The 22,121-nt window shown below is 55.8% G+C and overlaps 2 protein-coding genes across 2 annotated transcripts in view; both read right to left on the bottom strand.

The window, feature by feature from the left end:
• Positions 1-22,121, bottom strand: part of ATAD3A (ATPase family AAA domain containing 3A) — a 71,057-nt gene that overhangs the window by 35,878 nt on the left and 13,058 nt on the right. The window contains 1 exon segment of the mRNA XM_050785853.1: positions 7,919-7,996. Coding sequence (XP_050641810.1) covers positions 7,919-7,996 — 78 coding nt within the window.
• LOC126952257 (ATPase family AAA domain-containing protein 3C-like) overlaps positions 1-22,121 on the bottom strand; it is a 35,330-nt gene that overhangs the window by 7,036 nt on the left and 6,173 nt on the right. Inside the window, 1 exon segment of the mRNA XM_050786655.1 lies at positions 110-173. The gene's annotated coding sequence lies outside the window, so the exon portion shown is untranslated.

Raw genomic sequence — 22,121 nt, 5'->3', positions numbered from 1 at the left:
GGTGCTGCCCAGCACTGTGATCCAGGGCCCCTGAGGTCCCTCGGTGGGAACCAAGGGCGATGGCTGCAAAGCCCTACCCAGGGGCCCAGGACCCGAGGGGCTCCCTCACTTGTTGCTGCGATGTGGTTTAGGAAGGCGTTCTGGGTGGCTTTGAGATCCTCGTTTATCTCCTCCTGCAGAGAGAAGGTTCAAGCCTTAGGCACCAGGAGCAAAGCCTTGTAAACAGCCACAGCAGAAGGTCCCACAGGCCTCCCTCCTGCAGGGAGCAGGGACGCGGCCACACTTTCATGGATCTAAACTCAAAAGCCTGACCAGGGCCAGGGACGGTGGCTCATGCATGTAACGTAGTATTTTGGGAGGCCGAGGTGGGCAGATCACCTGAGGTAGGGAGTTTGAGAACATCCTGGCCAACATGGTGAGACCCCGTCTCTACTAAAAATACAAAAATCAGCCAGGCGCGGTGGCACAACTGTGGTCCCAGCTACGTGGGAGGCTGAAGCAGGAGAATCACTTCAACCTGAGAGGCAGAGGTTGCAGCGAGCCGAAATCGCACCGATGCACTCCAGCATGGGCGACAGAGTGTGACTCTGTATCAAAAACAAAAACAAAAACAAAAAAAACCCTGACTGGGCATGGGGGCTCACGTCTGTAATCCCAGAACTTCACAAGGTCAAGGCGGGAGCATCTCTGATAGCTCAGAAGTTTGAGCCCAGCCTGGGTAACGAGGAGAAAGTCCATGTCTACTAACATTAAAAAAAAACAGCCGGGGGCGGTGGCTCACGCCTATAATCCCAGCACTTTGGGAGGCCGAGGTGGCCGGATCACAACGTCAGGAGATCGAGGCCATCCTGGCTAAAAATAGCCGGGCGTGGTGGCGGGCGCCTGTAGTCCCAGCTACTTGGGAGGCTGAGGCAGGAGAATGCCATGAAACCGGGAGGCGGAGCTTGCAGTGAGCTGAGATTCCGCCGCTGTACTTTAGCCTGGGCGACAGAGCGAGGCTCCGTCTCAAAAAAAAAAAAAAAAAAATTAGCCGGGAACAGGCACAGTGGCTCACGACTGTAATCCCAGCAGTTTGGGAGGCTGAGGTGGGCGGGTCACCTGAGGTCAGGAGTTTAGGACTAGCCTGACCGACATGGAGAAATCCCTTGTCTACTAAAAAAAATACAAAATGAGCCGGGCGTGGTGGTACATGACTGTAATCCCAGCTACTTGGGAGGCTGAGGCAGGAGAATTGCTTGAACCCAGGGGGAGGAGGTTGCGGTGAGCCAAGATTGCGCCACTGCACTCCAGCCTGGGCAACAAGAGCAAAACGCCATCACAAAAAAAAAAATTAGCCGGGCATGGCACTGTGCCCCTGCAGTCCTGGCTACGCGGGCGGCTGAGGCAGGAGGACGGCTTGAGCTTGAAAGGTTGAGGCAACAGTGAGCTGTGATCGCGCCACTGCACTCCAGCCTGGGCGACAGAGACCCTGCCTTAACATAAGAACTGTATGGCTGGGCGTGGTGGATCACGCATGTAATCCCAGCATTTCGGGAGGCCAGGCGGGGAGGTCATTTGAGGTCAGGAGTCCTCCACCAGCCTGACCAAAATGGTGAAACCCCATCTGTACTAAAAATACAAAAAATGCCTATAATCCCAGCTACTCAGAGGGCTGAGGCAGGAGACTAGCTTGAACCCAGGTGGTGGAGGTTGTAGTGAGCCAAGACCGCGCCACTGCAGGCCAGCTAAAGGGATAGAGTGTGACTTTATCTCAAATAAATAAAAATAAAAATAGACCAGTGCAGTGGCTCACACCTGTAATACCAGCACTTTGGGAGGCTGAGGCAGGTGCATCACGAGGTCAAGAGATCTAGACCATCATGGTCAACATGGTGAAACCCCATCTCTAGTAAAAATACAAAAATTAGCCGGGTATGGTGGCAGGTGCCTATAATCCCAGCTACTTGGGAGGATGAAGCAGGAGAATAGCTTCAACTAGAGGTTACAGTGAGCTGAGATCGTGCCACTGAACTCCACTCCGACAAGAGACTGGAGACAACATCTCGAAACAAAACAAAACAAAACAACCCTCAAAAGCCAAACCTTAACTTTAAGCTGACCAAAAAAAAAAAAAAAAAAATGCTGGTTTTCACTCAAAACTTAGAGAAAAAGGAATTGAGCAGCGGGCTGCGGCCTGGTCCAGGATGACGGACGCACCCGCCCCACCACCTCCCTGTGGCCAGACAGAGGCTTAGTGGCACTCACAGTGGCTCGCTTCGAAAGGAAGGCGTCCGCGTTGTCTATGAAGAGCACGAAGCTGTGAACGAGAGAGAGGCCAAGCACGGGGAGAGTGACACCTGGAGCGGCCCACAGCAGCGTCCGGCTGTGGCGGGAGCAGGCTGAGCGGGCAGATCCCGAAGGGGTGCAGCCTCTGCCCCATCAGGAACCCTAAGTCCTGGATCTGACAGAAGCCCATCAGCCTGGCCTCTGGGCAGCTGACCACGGCCCAGCCTCACAAGGCCCCGGGAAGCCAACGGCACACGCAGGCTTCACCCCCACCCGGCCCAGTGCAGCGCTGGCGGCCGCTCAGAGTCCACACCAGGGGCAGGATCTTCTAAAGTGAAAGGTCAAAGGCCAGAGGGGAGGGTGCCAGCCATGAGGAATGTGGTGCCAACGGGGAGAGCTGATGTCGCAAGCGTGTCCCAGCTATTAATCTATTAAACGGTGTGTGACTTTAATAGGCACACACCCTATTGTGTGCCATGCTGTCTTCAGCTAACTTCCAAATGGTTCTACCAAAAGGAGCCGGTGTCCACGCCCACCTGCACGCGTGTAGGAGAGAGGGCGGCCGTGGAGGTGGCGCCCCTGCAGCTGTGAAGACCCCTCTGCCCCTACAGCCACCCACCTCCCTTCTGCCCTGAGCCAAGTATCCCACTGGCAGCCTCCGCACGCTGGGGGCCTCGTGTCCACCAGGGTCCACGCTCAGGGGACCTTCCCTCCGAGGGACCCTCCGCCGGGCCTCCTGCGTGGCCACAAGGACAGAGCTGCAGAAAGACCACGAGGTCCCGGAAAGCCACCTGGACCCCCTTCCCCGAAGGCAGCCTGCTGGGCCGCAGTGAAGGGCCTGTGTGCAAGCTGTGGGGACGTCTCACCCGCGCCGGCTGGTATTGGCCCAGTCAAACAGCTTGTGCATGGCGGTCACGCCTTCCCGCCCCATGGGGGCCACGTCCCTGCCTGTCATGATGGCGTAGTCCATGCCCGAGTTCAGGGCGAGATTCTAGACGGGAAGAGTGAGGGGAGACAGAACAGATGTTCCCTCCGCCTCTGCAAAGCCTGCACACACCACCCGGAGTGTGGAGCCCCTGCCGGGCGTCCCTGCCTGGAAGCCACAGCCTGGAAGCCACAGCCTGCCAAACAGGAGACGTCCCCTGCCTGGAAGATGGGAGGCGCTCTTACCCACACCAGCACGCTGACCCTACGTGAGGGTGGCCAAAGGACTAAGGAGAGTCCATTCCCCAGGCGACTGAGCCCCCCAGACACCTGCAGGCAGGTGAGACCCCAGCGGCCCCTGGCCCACCTGCGCAGCCAGGTGCTCTCACCTTGGCAACGAGCGTCTTCCCGGTGCCTGGCGGCCCGTACATCAGGACATTCCTGTACAGGCCGCGGTTCTTCTTTGTGTTCCTTGTTGCTATGGCAACGTGGAGCACCTGCACTTCCAGGCTGGGCTGCCGGGGAAGACGGGGGCTTGGGGGACACACTCTGCGCCCACGGAAGCCTCAGGGGCAGGGGCTGCGGCAATGCCCTGTTGTGGACTCCACTCCTCGGGGTGCCGCCCAGCTCACGGACAGCCTATCCCCGACAGGGGCAAAGCAGTCGCATCTCAGAAGCCGAAAGCTCCTGGGTGACTCCTCGAGTGCCAGCAAGGGCCGCAGCACGGCCCAGCTCCGGGGACCCCTCTCTGCACCTCCCCGGTCCCAGGCACACGGACTTACATGCAGCACAACACCCTCCAGCACGTCCTGGGGCCGACTGAGGAGCCGCCGGCTGACCTGCCGGAGGGGAAGGGGAAGCGTCATTGGGTCACCTGCCACAGCCACGGCACAGCCACCAACGCACAGACACGCTCAGTAACACACCGAAACGGAGCTGCCCCAAAGCACAGCCAGGACTGGCCAGGAGCTGGAACCCTATCCCACTAGGAGACTGGGTGACTATTGCTGGGACTGGGGTCACTTTCCAGTTCCTTATTGGCTTTTATTTCATTAACCACCCACCGAGTGACCTGTGGAGACCCCACCACCCCCGTGTGGAGAGCAGGCACCTCGGGGGCTGGCCAGCGGCGCGGCTCCCCAGGGAGGCCGCCAGACACCATGGCCTGTAGCAGCTTCCCTGACACACACCATCACACCAAAGTCCCGGGACTTGCAAGGTCCCCAATGTGCTCCCAGGTCCCATCAAGAGCCCCAAGCAGGGGAGACCGAGTCAGACGGGGGAAGGGTCTCACTGATGCAGACCCCTAAGCTACAGCGAAAACCCAGGCATGAAGCCGCGTCCCGGTGCCCCTCGTGCGGGGAAAGGGAAGGAACAGGAGGGTGTGCACGGGCGGGTTTTCCTCATGGAGCAGAGGGGACTCAGCCAGGAACCGCACTCAGGGAGGACCAGGCCCACGCCGCTACCTGGAAGGGGTGCTGCAGTGCCTCCAGCACCGTGATGCGGGACGTCTCGCTCACCAGGGATGGCTTCCACAGCCGAGCCTCGATGAAGCGGGCCGCCGCGGCTGTCCCATTCTTGGCAGAGTAGACCCCGCCAGCCAGCAGCGTCAGCCCAACCACCTGCAGCGGAGACACCGCACTGGCGTGCCTGCCCCACCCTCCCTCACTCCTAGAGCGGGAAATGCACGGGGCTGCCCCCACCCTCTCTCCGCCCAAGGGAGAAGCACAGGGCTGTGTGCTGGCAGCACAGGAACCGGAATCCCAGTCACGTGGTTACAGGAGGCAGGCGGGGCCGTCACAGCGCCCTCACTCAGGGCCATTTTCTCTGCAACTGGCAGCATAAATCCTGCAAAGCCCCGGTCGCTGAGCAGGGCCCTGGGCAGACTCAGCTGGCTATGTCACAGGGCCACACCCTCTGCTACTTTCTTGGCCACTAAAATGGTACTTTATTCCTGGAAAACAAGGCTAACCCGAAATCGCTAACTTGTTTTAAAAATCAGTTACGCCGGCTGGGCGTGGTAGCTCAGGCCTGCAATCCCAGCACTTTGGGATGTCGAGGCAGGCGGATCACCTGAGGTTAGGAGTTGGAGACCAGCCTAACCCACATGGAGAAACCCCATTTCTACTAAAACTACAAAAAGTTAGCTGGGCATGATGGCATATGACTGTAATCTCAGCTACTTGGGAGGCTGAGGCAGGAGAATTGCTTGAACCCAGGAGGCAGAGGTTGTAGTGAGCTCAGACCGCGTCATCGCACTCAAGCCTGGGCCACAAGAGCGAAACTCCATCCCAAAAAATAAAAAAATTAAAAAAAAAAAAGAAAAATCGTTTATGCCAGACCCGGTGGCCCATCCCTGTAATCCCAGCATTTTGGGAGACCAAGATGGGCAGATCACCTGAGGTCAGGAGTTCGTGACCAGCCTGGCCAACAGGGTGAAAACCCATCTTCACCAAAACAGAAAAATTACCCGGACACGGCGACCTGCACCTGTAATCCTGGCAACAGGAGAGGCTGAGGCAGGAGGATGGCGTGAACTGGGGAGGCGGAGCTTGCAGTGAGCCGAGATGGTGCCACCGCACTCCAGCCTGGTGACAGAGTGAGACACTGTCTCTAAATACAAACAGAAGTCAACGGTGCATTAAGCTCCCTCGTGTCCTCACGGGACACCGTCTCACCAACACGGGCGGCAACACCACCTGCGACATTCACCGTCACACTGGCGACGCCACGGGCAGGCGCTGCAGTCACAGCTCAGGGCGCCGGCACCACGGCGGAGCAAGTGCCCACTGCGTGCCAGGCACCTACTGTGTGCTGGGCAGCGGGGGACGGAGGACGCAGTCGTGTGCGACGTGGTATGTCACCACACTAGGCTGGCGCCTACGCACAAAAAAGTGAGGCTGTAAACGAGAGCTTTCTGTGAACTTCAAACTCTCAGGGTTTTCTGAGGAATAAAGTTTTTGCAAAATGGAGTCAGGGTCACCTTCTGTTTTCTTTTTTTTTTTTTGAGAAGGAGCCTCGCTCTGTCCCAAGGCTGGAGTGCAGGGGCAGGATCTCGGCTCACTGCAACCTCCGCCTCGTGGATTCAAGTGATTCTCCTGCCTCTGCCTCCTGAGAAGCGGGGATGACATGCACGTGTCATGTGTAGAGATGGGGTCTCACTGTGTGGCCCAGGCTGGCAACTGCGTTTTCTTCTCCCAGCTCGAGGAGCAGCCCCCACCAGCAGGTCCAATTTGGGCTTGTTCCGCGCTGGGAGAGCACCAGGCAGGGCCTGTGCAGAGCCAGCAGGGACAGGATCCGGGGTTCCAGGAGGCCCCCACAAGCTGCCCCACAGCCACCTGCCAACCCTGCCCGGGACACGCATGTTTACCGTGGCTGTCACTGCGTCCCGGTCTGTCACAAAGGCACGGAATCTTTCCCCAAACACGGTGACAGCCGTCCTGCAGGGAAAGCAGCGGTGTGACCAGGACGGACACGAAGATCCCAGCCACACAGCAAGAGCAGGTTGAGGGTGAGGCCCTGACGCAGCGGCCCGATCCTGCCAGGACAGAGGGGCAGTGCCCCCACCAAGGAGCCAGCCTACAGCAGCCAGGCCTGGGAGAGCTGGAGAGCGCCTAGGACCAGCGACTCACACCTGCGGGGCCCCGTCTGCGGCTGGCCTGGGCAGCGCTCACCTGATGGACGCCAAGAAGGTCTGATGGTGCTTCTGCACCGACTCCTCCTGCTTCCGTAAGTTCTCATTGACAAGTTGCTGAGAAGCCACAGAAAAAGAGAAAAGCCTTTAAAACCAGAAAAATGCTCAACACCAATCCAGAGGTTGTGTCTGCCCCAGGACGGGAGGGCTCCAAGCGTCTCGGGCACCTGGGGCCCTGCAGATGCCACAGCCTGACACAGACACGGGTGACATCGGCCGGGACGGCAGTCGCTGAGGGGCTGCTTTCAGGAGCCCAAAGTCCCCAGCGGCAGAAACAGCCCCCACTGCGGCTTCCCTGAGAAGGGCCACTGCGCGGCCGACCTCCCAACACCACCGCCCTGATTCACGCTGTGCTGAAGGAAGGCCTCTGTCTTCTGCCAAGAAAACGTTAAAGCTACAATGGCCACAACAGGCAACGCGTGAACCCCGCCTGTGAGCTCAGGACTGAGGGCGACGGGCCGGGCGCGGTAGCTCACACCTGTAATCCCAGCATTTTGGGAGACTGAGGCAGGTGGATCACTTGAGGTCAGGAGTTCAAGACTAGCCTGGCCAACATGTCGAAACCCCATCTGTACTAAAAATACAAAAAAGCAGCTGAGTATGGTGGCAGGTGCCTGTAATTCCAGCTACTCGGGAGGCTGAGGCAGGAGAATCGCTTGAACCCGGGAGGCGGAGGTTGCAGTGAGCTGAGATCACACTACACCACTGCAGCCTGGGTGACAGAACGAGACTCCTTTTCAAAATCAATAAAATAGAAAAAGTCCTGCTGAGCTCAAAGAAATGAGGTGAGAACGTCAAGAAGACCCAGGCTCTCCAAACGACCAGACACCCTCACCAACACTGGTCCTCCCTCTCGGGTGGCACCGCAGCAGCGTCTCTCACCTCCCCTTGGAATGAGGCGCCCAAGCTCGGCCCTGGGTCCCACTGCTGCCCATGTACACGCCCCTGGCCCTACCCACCGGCAGTAGCCCACCAATCTCCACGCCCGAACCCCATGTGCACCCCGGCCTCCCCACACACACCGGCTCCACTCACTTTGAGCTTGGACTGTTGCTCCGGCTGCAACGTCGGCTCCTGCATCTGCACCAGATTCACGGCGTCCTTCGACATGGCCTGCGGGCGCAGAGGCACGGAGGGCAGGTGTTAGGATACGCGCAGGACTGGGCAGGCATGCACACCAGCCTGGGGGCTTTCACACAGCCACACCTGGACCTCAAAGCCCCCAGCCCTGCCTGAAGGGGTGGCCTGCCCCTCCACACCTGTGGGTGTTTCTCGGTAGGTGGAACGAGAGACTTGAGAAAAGAAATGAGACACAGAGACAAAGTATAAAGAAAGAAAAAGTGGGCCCAGGGGACCGGCGCTCAGCATACAGAGGACCCACGCTGGCAAGGGTCTCTGAGTTCCCTCAGTATTTATTGATCATTATCTTTACCATCTTACAAAAAGGGAAGTGGCAGGATAATAGGATCATCATCGGGAGAAGGTCAGTAGTAAGACATATAAATAAAGATCTCTGTGACATAAGTTTAAGGGAAAATGCCTTGATATGCATATGCAAACATCTCTATAAATCTTTTTAGTGTACAAAGAGCAGCATTGCGCTAGCACGTCCCACCTTTCGCCCTAAGGTGGTTTTCTCCTTTCTCAGTAAACAGAACATCTCTGTTTTACACTGAGATGTTCCATTGCCCAGGGACAGGCAGGAGACAGATGCTTTTCTCTATCTCAACTGCCAAGAGGCCTTCTTTCCTCTTATATTAGTCCTCCTCAGCATAGACCCTTCATAGGTGTCAGGCTGGGGGAGGATCAGGTCTTCCCCTTCCCACGAGGCCATATTTCAGACAATCACATGGGGAGAAAGCTTGGACAATACCTAGCTTTCCTAGGCAGAGGTCCTGCGACCTTTGGCAGTGTACATGTTTTTCTTAATCTCAAGTACCCAGGGACATATACACTTGAGATTAAGAAAATGGTGATGACTTTTCACAAGCATACTGCCTTGAGGCACTTGTTTAACAAAGCACACCCTGCACAGCCCAAAATCCTTTAAACCTTGAGTCACCACAGCACATGTCTCTTGCAAGGACAAGGTTGGGGGCAAGGTCACAGATTAACAGCATCTCAAATGCAGAACAAAATGGAGTCTCTTATGTCTACTCCTCTCTATATAGACACAGTGACAGTCTGATCTTTCTTTTCCCCACACTGCCTCACCATCCTCCTTCCCAGTCACACCTGGCGTGACGATGCCCCGTCCCCAGCACACGGGCTGATGCATTTGTGGGGTTTTATCCCCCAGGGACGGTCTTGGAGGGTCACATCGGGAAGGCCGTCCCACGTGGACGGGAGGAGGCTATTTCCCAATTCAACAGAAAGTCAGGTGATGGCTAAAGGGTCCTCTATTTTTTCACGTTACAAACGCTTTTCCTAAGTTTCCAATGGCTATTGTCATTGATCTGCTATCAGGCACGTGCAGGCAAGAACGGGAATCCATAAGAATCGGATACCAGCCAACACGCCCAGGGTGACGAGGGCAAGCGTACGACAACGTCCCCAGTTACATTTTGTTCCTGGTGGAGAATGACAGGTTGACGTTTGGGTGTTCCGGGACAGAAGTACGTATTCTCCGAGCTGCTGAGGCCTAAGCATCAGGTCTCAAAATTTTCTGGGATGACAGTTTTCCCATCACAAAAATTTACCATAAACATGTTTGGCCAGGCGCAGTGGCTCACACCCGTAATCGCAGCACTTTGGGAGGCCCAGGTGGGCGGATGATGAGGTCAGGAGATGGAGACCATCCTGGCTAACACGGTGAAACCCCATCTCTACTGAAAATACAAAAAATCAGCCGGGCATGGTGACGGGCGCTTGTAATCCCCGCTACTCGGGAGGCTAAGGCAGGAGGATGGCGGCGTGAACCTGGGAGGCGGAGTTTTGCAGTGAGCCGAGATCATGCCACTGCACTCCAGCCTGGGCGACAGAGTGAGACTCTGTCTCAAAGAAAAAGAAAAGAACAGATTAAAAGAATGAGAGAATATGCTGGTTTCGGTGTCAAGGATCCTCTTGGGCAAGGAATTTGTCACTAACAATTGGCCAGGTATTAACCACAAATTACAAAGGAAAGAGAACTAGAAAAACAAACCTATAGAAGAGATTCTAAGAGACAGGAAAAAAACATCTTCGAGGAAAGAGAAACACTGATAGAGGGAACAGAGAAAGTGAGAGAGAGACAGTGTCAAAGAGAGAGAGAAAAGGATAGAAGTAGTAAAGAAAAGCAATCTGCCCCATTCTTTTAAAAGCCAAGAGTAGGCCCAGCGTGGCAGCTCAGGCCTGGAATCCCAGCACTTTGGGAGGCCGAGGAGGGCGGATCACGAGGTCAGGAAATCGAGACCGTCTCTAAGAAAAATACAAAAAATTAGCCAGGCACGGTGGCAGGTGCCTGTAGTCCCAGCTACTAAGGAGGCTGAGGCAGAAGAATGGAGATTGCAGTGAGCCGAGATTATGCCACTGCCCTCCAGCCTGGGCGACAGAACAAGACTCCATCTCAGAGAGAGAGAGAGAGAGAGAGAGAGAGAGAACCCAGGAGGTGGAGCTTACAGTGAGCCAAGATCGCGCCACTGCACTCCAGCCTGGGCGACAGAGAGAGACTCCGTCTCTCTAAGAAAAAATAATTGGTCTGCTTAAGCATATTGAGCTGTTTGCACTCAGCCAAGCCTTAAAATACTTAGAGAACCAGGAAGGAACCATCTATACCAAGTCTAAGTATGCCTTTGAAGTGGCTTATACATTAAAAATATATATGTATTAGACGGAATGAAGTACTATTAATAGCAAAGGATAATTAAAATCCCAAACTTACAAAGTTCTCAACTAAAGTTTGCTCTAAGTTATCAGTGTAGGCCGGGCGCTGTGGCTCATCCCTGGCAGAAGAACCTGAGCTCAGGAGTTTTGCAGCCTGAGCAACATGGTGAAACCCCATCTCTACTAAAATATTATTGCCGAACACTGAACCCTCCTAGCTACTCAGGAGGCTGAGGCAGGAGGATCGTTTGAACCCGGGAGGCAGAGGTTATAGTGAGACAAGATGGTACCACTACACTCCAGCAAGGGTGACAGAGCGAGACTCTGCCTCAAAAAAAAAAAAAAAAAGTGCTATTCCAAACATCAGACATTACGTAAGAATACCACACTCCTTGACACCCACCCTCATCAGGGAAAGTAGAAACAATGAATGAGACTTTAAAGAACCACTTGAGGCCAGGCGCGGTGGCTCATGCCTGTAATCCCAGCCCTGTGGGGGGCCGAGGCAGGTGGATCTCAAGGTCAGGAGATCGAGACCATCCTGGCCAACGTGGTGAAATCTCTTTCTACCAAAAACACAAAAATTAGCCGCACATGATGGCATACGCTTGTAGTCTCAACTACTCAGGAGGCTAAGGCAGAAGAATGGCACGAACCCAGGAGGCAGAGCTTGCAGTGAGCCAAGGTCGCACCACTGTACTCCAGCCTGGGCGACACAGCAAGACTCCATCTCAAAAAACAAATAGCCAATCGGATTTAGATTGTGAGGTCTAACCCTGGCCAACAAGGGAACCACACAGCAGTAGGCGCTACCTGTGTCAGGAAAAAGAACTTTCCCGTCCCTTGTCCAAGCGCTCGCCATTGCTCCATCTATGAGACGCCCCTTTCTTTTTTTTTTTTTTTTTTTTTTTTGAGACGGAGTCTCACTCTGTAGCCCAGGCTGGAGTGCAGTGGCCGGATCTCAGCTCACTGCAAGCTCCGCCTCCCGAGTTCACGCCATTCGCCTGCCTCAGCCTCCCGAGTAGCTGGGACTACAGGCGCCCGTCACCTCGCCCGGCTAGTTTTTTGTATTTCTTAGTAGAGACGGGGTTTCACCGTGTTAGCCAGGATGGTCTCGATCTCCTGACCTCGTGATCCACCCATCTCGGCCTCCCAAAGTGCTGGGATTACAGGCTTGAGCCACCGCGCCCGGCCGAGACGCCCCCTTCTATAGAAGTAAATTTCCTAGCTGAGAGAAATGTACATTCGAGTGCTACTTCTTTTGCAACACCGAAAATTTACGTATAACACAGTGAGCCGCCGAGATCTCGCCACTGCACTCCAGCCTGGGCGACAGAGCAAGACTCCGTCTCACAAAAAAAAGAAAGCCGGCTAGGCACGGTGTCTCAGGCCTGTAATCCAACACTTTGGGAGGCTGAGGCAGGAGGATTGCTTGAGCCCAGGAGTTGGAGACCAGCCTGGGAAATCAAGAGAGACCCCGTCTCTACCAAAAAATAAAAAGAGGAGGAAGAGGAAAACCAAATGAGTTCCCCAGCCATAGCCAGACGCCCCCTCCGGCCCCCGAACCCCCCAGTGGCCATCAGGAAGGGATTGGTTTTATTTTTATTTTTATTTATTTTTTATTTATTTATTTTTAGACGGAGTCTCACTCTGTTACCCAGGCTGGAGCGCAGTGGTGTGATCTCGGCTCACTGCAAGCTCCATTTCCCAGGTTCATGCCATTCTCCTGCCTCAGCCTCCCAAGTAGCTGGGACTACAGGCACCCGCCACGACACCTGGCTACTTTTTTGTATTTTTAGTAGATACTGGGTTTCACCGTGTTAGCCAGGATGGTCTCCATCTCTTGACTTTGTGATCCGCCTGCCTTGGCCTCCCAAAGTGCTGGGATTACAGGTGCGAGTCACGGTGCCCAGCCAACAAATATTTACAATTAGCGGGCGTGGTGGTGCACACCTCTGGGGCTAATTAGGACCTAGTAGGGTATGGCTACTGGACAGGCTGAGGCAGGAGGATCACTGGAGCCTCAGAGGGCGAGGCTGCAATGAGCTATAATCACACCACTGCACTCCAGCCTAGGCTCAGAGTAAGAACCCATCTCTGAAAGGAAAATGAGAGAGAGAGAAATGGAGAGGGTGGGCAGAGGTGAACCGCCTCCCTCCAAGCACCGCAGCTCCGAGGGCTCTGCTCTCTGACAGACCCGCTGCATGCCCAGGCTCCTCTTCTGTTTCCTACTTCCGCCAACACCCCACACCCTTCCTAAGGACACAAAGTGCAGAAAGCAGTTTATGTTTCATCGGCTAATATGAGGCTCTGCGCGATTGCACTGTGCTGTTTTGCCCTGCGATTCCCCGCGACCACCCCTGCACCCCGCCCTGCGCCCAGAGCAAAGGTTTCCTGTCTGAGAGAGTCCTCCAGCATTGAGGACCTGGAGGAGTGCCCGTGCAGGTTCCAGATGCAGCCTGGACCTTGAGCCAGGATAGGGACACAGCTGCCTCCGGAAGCCCGGGCCAGCGGGAACAGGGGCTGGAGTCCCAGAGTAGGCCCCAGCCAGGCAGTGGGTACCGGGCTCTGCTCCCAGAATTCAGCCAGCGAGTGTGGTTTCTGATCTCTGCATCTGAGCAGACCTCTGGGGACAGGGAGCTGCATGGCACGACAGGACTGTGGCCTCCCAGCGTGGCCCGTGGCCCCCTGTGACCCAGCCGCAGGGCATCCCAGGACCGAGGCTGCAGTGGCCGGCTGTGTGTCTTCCATGGACAATGCCTGGGCAGAAGCGGGCCCTCTTACACCTGAGAACAGTGTGGTAGGAAGTCACCGCTGGCCCCCACATCACTCTGCAGCCTCGTTCTTCTCGGGGGACCTGGCCTTCAGGAGGGAGGGGCTGCTGGAGCGCAGGCAGCTGGTCCCGGGCAGCATTCAGACCCAGGCCCGGCCATGGCGGGCACCTGATGTCAAGTGCACCACTCTGTGGTCAGTAAATTCTCCAGAAAGCTCCCGCCTCTGCCTCTTCTGTCACCTTTGACCCCAGGAGGATGCTAGGCGGCCCCTGAAAGCCCGCACAGCATCAGCAAATAGACACGGCAGTGAGGCAACTGTGGGACTTTATTGGCTAAACAGACACCAGCTCCAGCCGCAGGCTTGGACCGGCCAGCTGAGAGTGTGGCCTCAGACACGCCGGCCAGGTTCCCTGCTTCCCGGCCACGGTTGGAAGCAGTCTCCAGGCCACCCCACCTTGGTCTGGCCCCAGCAGGCGCCCCCACATCTGCCTCTGCTGTGGGAGTGAGAACAAAGACCCCGCCTGCCCCGCTCCTGCTGCCCCGGGGGCTCAGCCGGCACCCACCCTCCCAGGGGCATGGGCAGGGGCTGGGTTGCAAAGCCTCCCCTTCCCCCTCTGAGCCAGATGGAAAATGCGTCTCCCAAGAGTCTTGTGTCTGTGTGGCATCCAGCACACAGAGGCTGGAACTGCTGGGACCGGGGCCCTTGGTGCTGTCTCAGGCACCTCAGGTCCAGCCCTTCTACCATGGACAGGTCACTCTGCATCCCAGGGCCAGGGAAAGGCGTGGAGACCCCAAGGGGAGGCACCTGTGGGTCAGGGTCTGGGCATGGGGACGCCCACAGGGCACCGAGCTCGGGAGTGCACCAGGACGCCTGGAGGAAGCACAGGGCAGGGGACGCTTCCCGGACAGTTGAGGGGGTCCCTCACCCCGTCCCAGCTGTGCCTCCCAGAGGCAGGATTCATCTCACAGGGTGCAGAGGCAGCAGCACACCATCCTCCCACAACACGGCCGCCACGACCGGACCTGCCATGGGGATGACCACGTGGTGCCCGTCCCCTCTGGCAGCGCCCACACCTCGCCAAGAGCCACTGTGTGGGGAGACACTGACTGGAGCTGGACCGCCACTGTGCGTCAGGAGCCCAAGGGTGCAGGGGACACTGACCGGAGAAGGACCGCCACTGTGCGTCAGGGGGCCAGGGCTGCTAAACATCATTTTTGGTCTCGAGCCGACCGAAGAGACTTCAAACAGGTGCAGGAACCCTCAGGGTGCCCCCGAGTGGCTGCACCTCACCCAGGGCCCACTGGAGGAAAGGGGCTGAGCAGATGTTCACGGGGCCACCCCACCAGGAAGCATGGGACCTGGCAGAGCCCACCAGAAGTAACAGCTAAACGTCAGGTGGCCTCCTGGGTGGGATTCCGGGGCAAGACCCAGTCCCAACAGCATTCAGCATTGGGAGGCCGAGGCGGGCCGATCACAAAGTCAGGAGATCGAGACCATCCTGGCTAACACGGTGAAACCTCATCTGCACAAAAAATACACAAAATTAGCCGGCCGTGATGGCAGGCACCTGTAGTCTCAGCTATTCAGGAGGCTGAGGCAGGAGAATGGCGTGAACCCGGGCAGAGGAGCTCGCAGATTCAAGATCGCGCCGCTGCATTCCACTCCAGCTTGGGCCACAGAGGGAGACCCCATATCAAAAAAAAAAAACAAAAAACAAAAAACAAAAAAAAGAAAAAGAAAAGGAATATCTAGAATCCATATTGGAAAAAACAACCCCACGACATCAGCAAAGTTACAAGACACAAAATCAACAGCAAAGAAAGCTGCAGTTCTTCATAGTAAGTGTATAATCTGAACGAGGAATGACGAAACCATTTCCATTTACAAGAGCATCCGAAAGAATAAAATACTTGGAGCTTCACTGAACCAAGAAGGTGAAAGAAATGTACAATGTAAACCGGCTGGGCATGGTGGCCCACGTCTGAATCCCAGCAATTTGGGAGCCAGGGGCAGGCGGATCACCTGACGTCATTAGATTGGGCCCATCCTGGCCAACAACTAAACTCCAGCCTGGCTGACAGAGTGAGACTCCATCTCTAGAAAAAAAATAATAAATAAAAAAAAACAACATTGCTAAGAGTCATTAAGGCAATACAGAGACTGAATGCAATCCCTGTAAAAACCCAAATTACTTTTTAAAATATAGAAGAAGCATTACTAAAATTGATATGGAATCTCTAGGCATCTTGAATTGTCCAAGGGAAAAAAAAAAAAAAAAAGACAACAACTTCTTTTTTAATTTTTGTTTTTTCTTGCAAGGGAGTCTCACTCTTGTCATCCAGGCTGCAGTGCAGTGACATGATCTCAGTTCACTGCAACCTCCACCTCTTGGGTTCAAGTGATTCTCCTGCCTCAGCCTCCCGAGTGGCTGGGATTACAGGCACACACCAACATGCCCAGCTGATTTTTTTTGTTTAGTAGAGACAGGTTTTCACCATTTAGGCCAGGCTGGTGTCAAACTCCTGACCTCAGGTGCTCCACCCACCTTGGCATTCCAAAGTGCTGGGATTCCAGGCATGAGCCACTGAGCCCGGCACAAAAAAACAACTCTTGAAGGACAAAGTTGGCGCTGGGCGTGGTGGCTCACCACCGCTCTGAGCAGTGCGGGATGAACGTCCTCGTAAGGGACACCAGAGCGAGAGCTCAGTCACTCTCCCTGCCACGTGAGAAGCTAACAGAGAACACTCCACCGGGGGGACCGAGCTGGCACCCTGACCTCGGGCCTCTAGCCTTCAGAGCTGTGGGGACACACGACCCAGGGGTTATGGCAGGCCCAGCTGCTGACCACACTCCTGTTCTCTCCCCCTTGTTATTAGCATTATTTTTTGAGACAGTTTCCCTCTCGTTGCTCAGGCTTCAGTGCAATGGCGTGGTCTCGGCACACCTCCAGTGATTCTCCTGCCTCGGCCTCCTGAGTAACTGGGATTGCTACCATGCCCGGCTGATTTTGTATTTTGAGTAGAGACGGGGATTCTCCATATTGGTGTGGTTGGTCTGGAATTCCTGTGGTTGGTCTGGAATTCCTGATCTCAGGTCATTCGCCCGCCTCGGCCTCCCAAAGTGCTGGGATTACAGGTGTGAGCCACTGCACCCGGCCAATTTTTTCTATTTTTCCTAGAGATGGGGTTTCACCACGTTAGCCAGGCTGGTCTCCAACTCTTGACCTCAGGTGATCCACCCAGCTTGGCCTCCCAAAGTGCAGGGATTACAGGCGTGAGCCACCATGCCTTTTGGAGACAGGGTCTCACTCTGTCACCCACACTGGAGTGCAGTGGCACGAACATGGTTCATTGCAGCCTCCAACTCCCAGGCTCCAGCAATGCTCCCATCTCTGCTTCCTGAGTAGCTGAGATCACAGGCACATGATACCATGCCTGGCTAATTTTTGTATTTTTTGTAGAGATGGAGTTTCACCATGTTGTCCAGGCCAGTTGTCCAGGCCAGTCTCGAAATCCTGAGCTGAAGCAATCCTCCTGCCTCGGCCTCCCAAAGTGCTGGGATGACAAGAGTGAGCCGCCACACCCAGTCAAATTATTATTATTATTTTTTGAGACTGTCTCTGTCACCCAGGCTGGAGGACACTGACGTGATCTTGGCTCACTGCAACCTCCGCCTCCTAGGTTCCAGAGATTCTCCTGTCTCAGCCTCCCGAGCAGCTGGGATTACAGGTGCCTGCCACCACACCTGGCTAATTTTTGTATTTGTAGTGGAGATGGGGTTTCGCCACATTGGCCAGGCTTGCCTCGAACTCAACCGATCCACGCCTCCCAAAGTGCTGGGATTACAGGAGTGAGCCACCACGCCCAGCCCAAATTATTGTGATTATTTTTATTGATTGATTGATTTCTTTATTTTGATATGGAGTCTCACTCTGTTGCTCATGCTGAAGTACAGTGGCACTATCTCATATCACCACAATCTCCACCTCCCGGGTTCAAGCGATTTTCCTGCCTCAGCCTCCTGAGTAGCTGGGATTACTGGCACGCACCCACCCACCACGCCCGGCTAATTTTTGTATTTTTCGTAGAGGTGGGGTTCAACATGTTGGCCAGGCTGGTCTGGAACTCCTGGCCTCGAGTGATCCTCTCTCCTCAGCCTCCCAGCATGCTGGGATTACAGGCATGAAACACAGCGCCTGGCCCAAATTCTTCTTTTTTAAGACAGTGTCTCACTCTGTTGCCAAGGCTGGAGTGCAGTGACACAGTCACAGCTCAGTGCAACCTCAAGCTCCTGGACTCAAATGATCCTCCTACCTCAGCCTCCCAAGCAGCTGGGAACTGGGGCAGGGGAGAGCCAAAGGGAAACTGAGGCCCGGACGGCTGGGCTAGCATGGAGCAGGCGGCAGCGGAGGGGTCAATGGGAGAACCAGGCTCTCTCTGGAACAGAGTGGCTTTTGTTGTCACTGGAGAGAGCAGGAATTTCGGTCAGGTGCACAGAAGGACTCAGACCGGGGACCTGGGGACGCCAAGAGGTGGAGCAGCCTCTGCTCATCTGGAGTGTTCCTGGGGGCTCTCATCACCTGGAGGGCTCTGCCCGCCGTGCCTGCTGCACCCACCGCCAGCAACAGGGAGCCTGAGAGCCTCAAGGCACAAGTGCAGCCGGAGCCGCGCCCCACACCATGAGGCTCCAGGGCCGGGCGTGGCAGCTGGAGGAAGGCCAGGCCAGCAGCCAGCAGGGGACCATGAGGAGCCTCTCCCTCCGATCCCGACACGGGGGGTCTCATGACGAGCGTCTCCCTCGAATCCAAACATGGGAATCTCAGAGTAACACTCCACATCACCTCCCCTCACTGCCAGGGCCTGGGGGTGGCCGGGCACAGGATTTCCTCACAGCCCTCTGAGTACTGAAGAGGAACATAAAAGAGGCCGGGCCCGGTGGCTCACATCTGCCATCCCTGCACTTTGGAGGCCGAGGAGGGTGAATCACTTGAGGTCAGGAGTCCAAGACCAGTCTGATCAATTTGGTGAAAAGCTGTTTCTACTAAAAAGACAAAAAAATGAGGCGAGCATTGTGCTGGGCGCTTGTAATCGCAGCTGTTCAGGAGGCTCAGGCAAGAGGATGGTTTGAACCCGGAGGGTGGAGGTTGCAGTAAGCTGAGATCACACCACTGTACTCCAGCCTGGGAGACGGAGTTAGATTCCATCTCTACAAAAACACAAAAACCAGCCAGGCGCGGTGGCGGGCACCTATAATCCCAACTACTCAGGAGGCTGAGGCACAGGTTGCAGTGAACTGAGATCCCGGCACTGCACTCCAGCCAGGGGGACAAGAGTGAGACTTCCTCAAAAAAAGGTCAGATGCGGTGGCTCACACCTGTAATCCCACCACTTTGGGAGGCCGAGGCAGGTGGATCACGAGGTCAGGAGATCGAGACCATCCTGGCTAATACGGTCAAACCCCATCTCTACTAAAAAAACACAAAAAAATTAGCCGGGCGTGGTGTCGGGTGCCTGTTGTCCCAGCTACTTGGGAGGCTGAGGCAGGAGAATGGCGTGAACCTGGGAGACAGAGCTTGCAGTGAGCCGAGGTCAAGCTACTGCACTCCAGCCTGGATGACAGAGCAAGAGTCCGTCTTAAGAAAAAAAAAAAAGGAATGCTGAAAGTTTCTAAGTGATGGTGGACTTTGCCCCCAAACCTGAGGAGACGCCACCAGGCTGTTCTCAGATGGGGATGAGGAAAGGGGGCGTGACCTCCTGGATGCGGCCTCTGGGACCCTCGGGGCCCACAGGGCTCCCGCACAAAACCTCAGGGCACGGAGGTGGTGCCCACCCTGGAGACTGGGCCTGCTGGGTGCGTCTGGAGAGCAGGGGCGGGGGTGGGCCCTGAGCGAGGGTCCCTGGACAGGGGCGGGTGAGGCAGGACACTTACTGTTTCCCTTCTGTGGCCGGCTTAAGAACATACTTGTCAAAATACATTCTCACCTGGCGCTGCCGCCCCTCCTGCCGTGGCAGGTCGCAGTGGACTGTCACGTCGATGCGGTCATGGATGCCCCAGTCCAACTGCTCGGGGTGGCGGCTGGCCAGGACCAGCATGAATCTGCGGAGGAGGGATGAGGAAGGAAATGTTGGGGCTGCCGGCCAAGCTGCCCCGAGGGGAACACAGGCTCCTCAGCCCCCTCAGGGAGACTTTCCCGGAGAATCTAAAGCGGCAGCTGGTGGGCACAGAAAACACCGGGAGGACGCGGCACAGCCCTGGTCACCGCCGGCCCCACCACACCCAGCTGTCCCCCAGCCCGGCTACCTGGGCCTCTGTCTCTGCCGAAAATACAAAAATTAACCTGGGCATGGTGCCGTTCGCCTGTAATCCCAGCTACTCCGGAGGTTTAGGCATGAAAATTGCTCGAACCCTGTGTCACGCGTGTCCGTGTGAAGACACCACGAAACAGGCTTTGTGTGAGCAACAAGGCTGTTTACTTCACCCGGGTGCAGGCCAGCTGAGTCCAAAAAGAGTCAGCAAAGGGTGCTGGGATTATCATTAGTTCTTACAGGTTATGGGATAGGCGGTGGAGTTAGGAGCAATATTTTGGGGGCTGGGGGTGGATCTCACAAAGTACATTCTCCAGGGTGGGGAGAATTACAAAGAACCTTCTTAAGGGTGGGGGAGATTACAAAGTACATTGATCAGGTAGGATGGGGCAGGAACAAATCACAATGCTGGAATGTCATCAGTTAAGACTGTTTTCACTTCTGTGGATCTTCAGTGGCTTCAGGCCATCTAGATGTACACATGCAGGTCACTGGGGATATGATGGCTTAGCGTGGGCTCAGAGGCCTGACACCCTGGAGGTGGAGGTTGCAGTGAGCCCAGATCGCACCACTGCACTCCACCCTGGGCGAGCAAGACTCCCTTGCCAAAAAAAAAAAAAAAAAAAAAAAGGGGCCGGGCGTGGTGGCTCAAGCCTGTAATCCCAGCACTTTGGGAGGCCGAGACGGGCGGATCCCAAGGTCAGGAGATTGAGACCACCCTGGCTAACACAGTGAAACCCCGTCTCTACTAAAAATACAAAAGCTTAGCCGGGCGAGGTGGCAGGCGCCTGTAGTCCCAGCTACTCGGGAGGCTGAGGCAGGAGAATGGCGTGAACCCGGGAGGCGGAGCTTGCAGTGAGCTGAGATCCGGCCACTGCACTCCAGCCTGGGTGACAGAGCTTGACTCCGTCTGAAAAAAAAAAAAAAAAAAAAAAAAAAAAGGAAAACAGGTCAGGTGCGGTGGCTCACGCCTGTAACCCCACCACTTTGGGAGGCCGAGGCAGAAGGATCGATCGCTTGAGCCCAGGAGTTGGAGACCAGCCTGGGCAACAAAGAGAAACCCTGTCTCTACCAAAAATTAGGAGAGAACGAGAAAAACCCAATGAGTTCCCCTGCCGTAGCCAGACGCCCCCCAACCCCCACCCCATGGCTGTAATCAAGGTTTTGATTATTTAGAGACAGGGTCTCACTCTGTCACCGGGGCTGGAGTGCAATGGCGCGATCTTGGCTCACTGCAACCTCATCCTCCCATGCTCAAGTGATCCTCCTACCTCAGCCTCCAAGCCAAGAATCTGGGACCAAGCTGGGACCACAGGCACGTGCCACCTGACCTGGCTTTTTTTTTTTTTTTGAGAGAGTTTGACTCTTGTTGTCCAGGCTGCACTGCAATGGCATGGTCTCAGCTTACTGCAACCTCCACTTCCCGGGTTCAAGTGATTCTCCTGCCTCAGCCTCCTGAGTGCCTGGGATTTCAGGCACCTGCCACGACGCTCGGCTAATTTTTCTTTTTCTTTTCTTTTTTTTTTTTTAGGAGAGATGGGGTTTCACCATGTTGGCCAGGCTGGGCTGGAACACTTAACCTCAGGTGATCCACCCGCCTTGGCCTCACAAAGTGCTGAGAATCCATCATGGGCCACCGCGCCCGGCCCCATCAAGGTTTTCAGGGACTAGCTGGAAAGCAGGGGCAGGGGAAGGCGCAGGGGCGGCGAGGCACGCAGTCCGGGCCATCGCCTGTTTGAAACCGCTGTGTCTTGTTTGCCCTGCACTTCGTGGAGAGAGGCAAAGGGGCACCCCCGTCTCCACAGCTGCAGGATGGAGCGCGAGCAGCCGGTCCCGGGTGGCATTCAGGCAGCCAAGCCCCGCTGTGGCAGGCACCTCATGTGAAGCCCACCCTTCTGTGCCTAAATTCTCCAGAAAGCTCCAGCTTGTCTTTTCTATCACCTTTGACCCCAGAAGGACACTAGGGGACCCCAAACCCCGCACCACATCAGCCAATAGACACAGCCCTGTGGCACCTGTGGGAGTTTATTAGGGGAAGCATTTCCTAAACGTGCAGGGACCGGAAAAGCAGGGGTGGGAGGGGTCCGCAGCCAGGCTCCGTGAGGTGTGGTCTCACCGCGGACTCAGGTTAAGGGGTGCTGGTCCATGAGGACAGGCCCTCCCTCTTCAGCCAGCGCATTTTCTTCTGGTGCTGCTCGACAAAGTCTTCAACATGGGCATCCAACATGGCCTCGGTGAGGACTCCATCCTCGGAGGCACACGCCGTGTCCTAGTGAGGAGAGAGGGAGCTGAGGGAGGCCACCATGGGAGCCCCCCACCCGTAACGCAGGCCAGGGCCCCAAAGTGGGGAGGGTGCA

This window comes from Macaca thibetana, chromosome 1, assembly GCF_024542745.1.
Source record: "Macaca thibetana thibetana isolate TM-01 chromosome 1, ASM2454274v1, whole genome shotgun sequence".
Lineage (NCBI taxonomy): Eukaryota > Metazoa > Chordata > Mammalia > Primates > Cercopithecidae > Macaca > Macaca thibetana.
The sequence above is the reverse complement of the archived record's forward strand: the minus strand, read 5'-3'. Positions and strand labels throughout refer to the sequence as shown.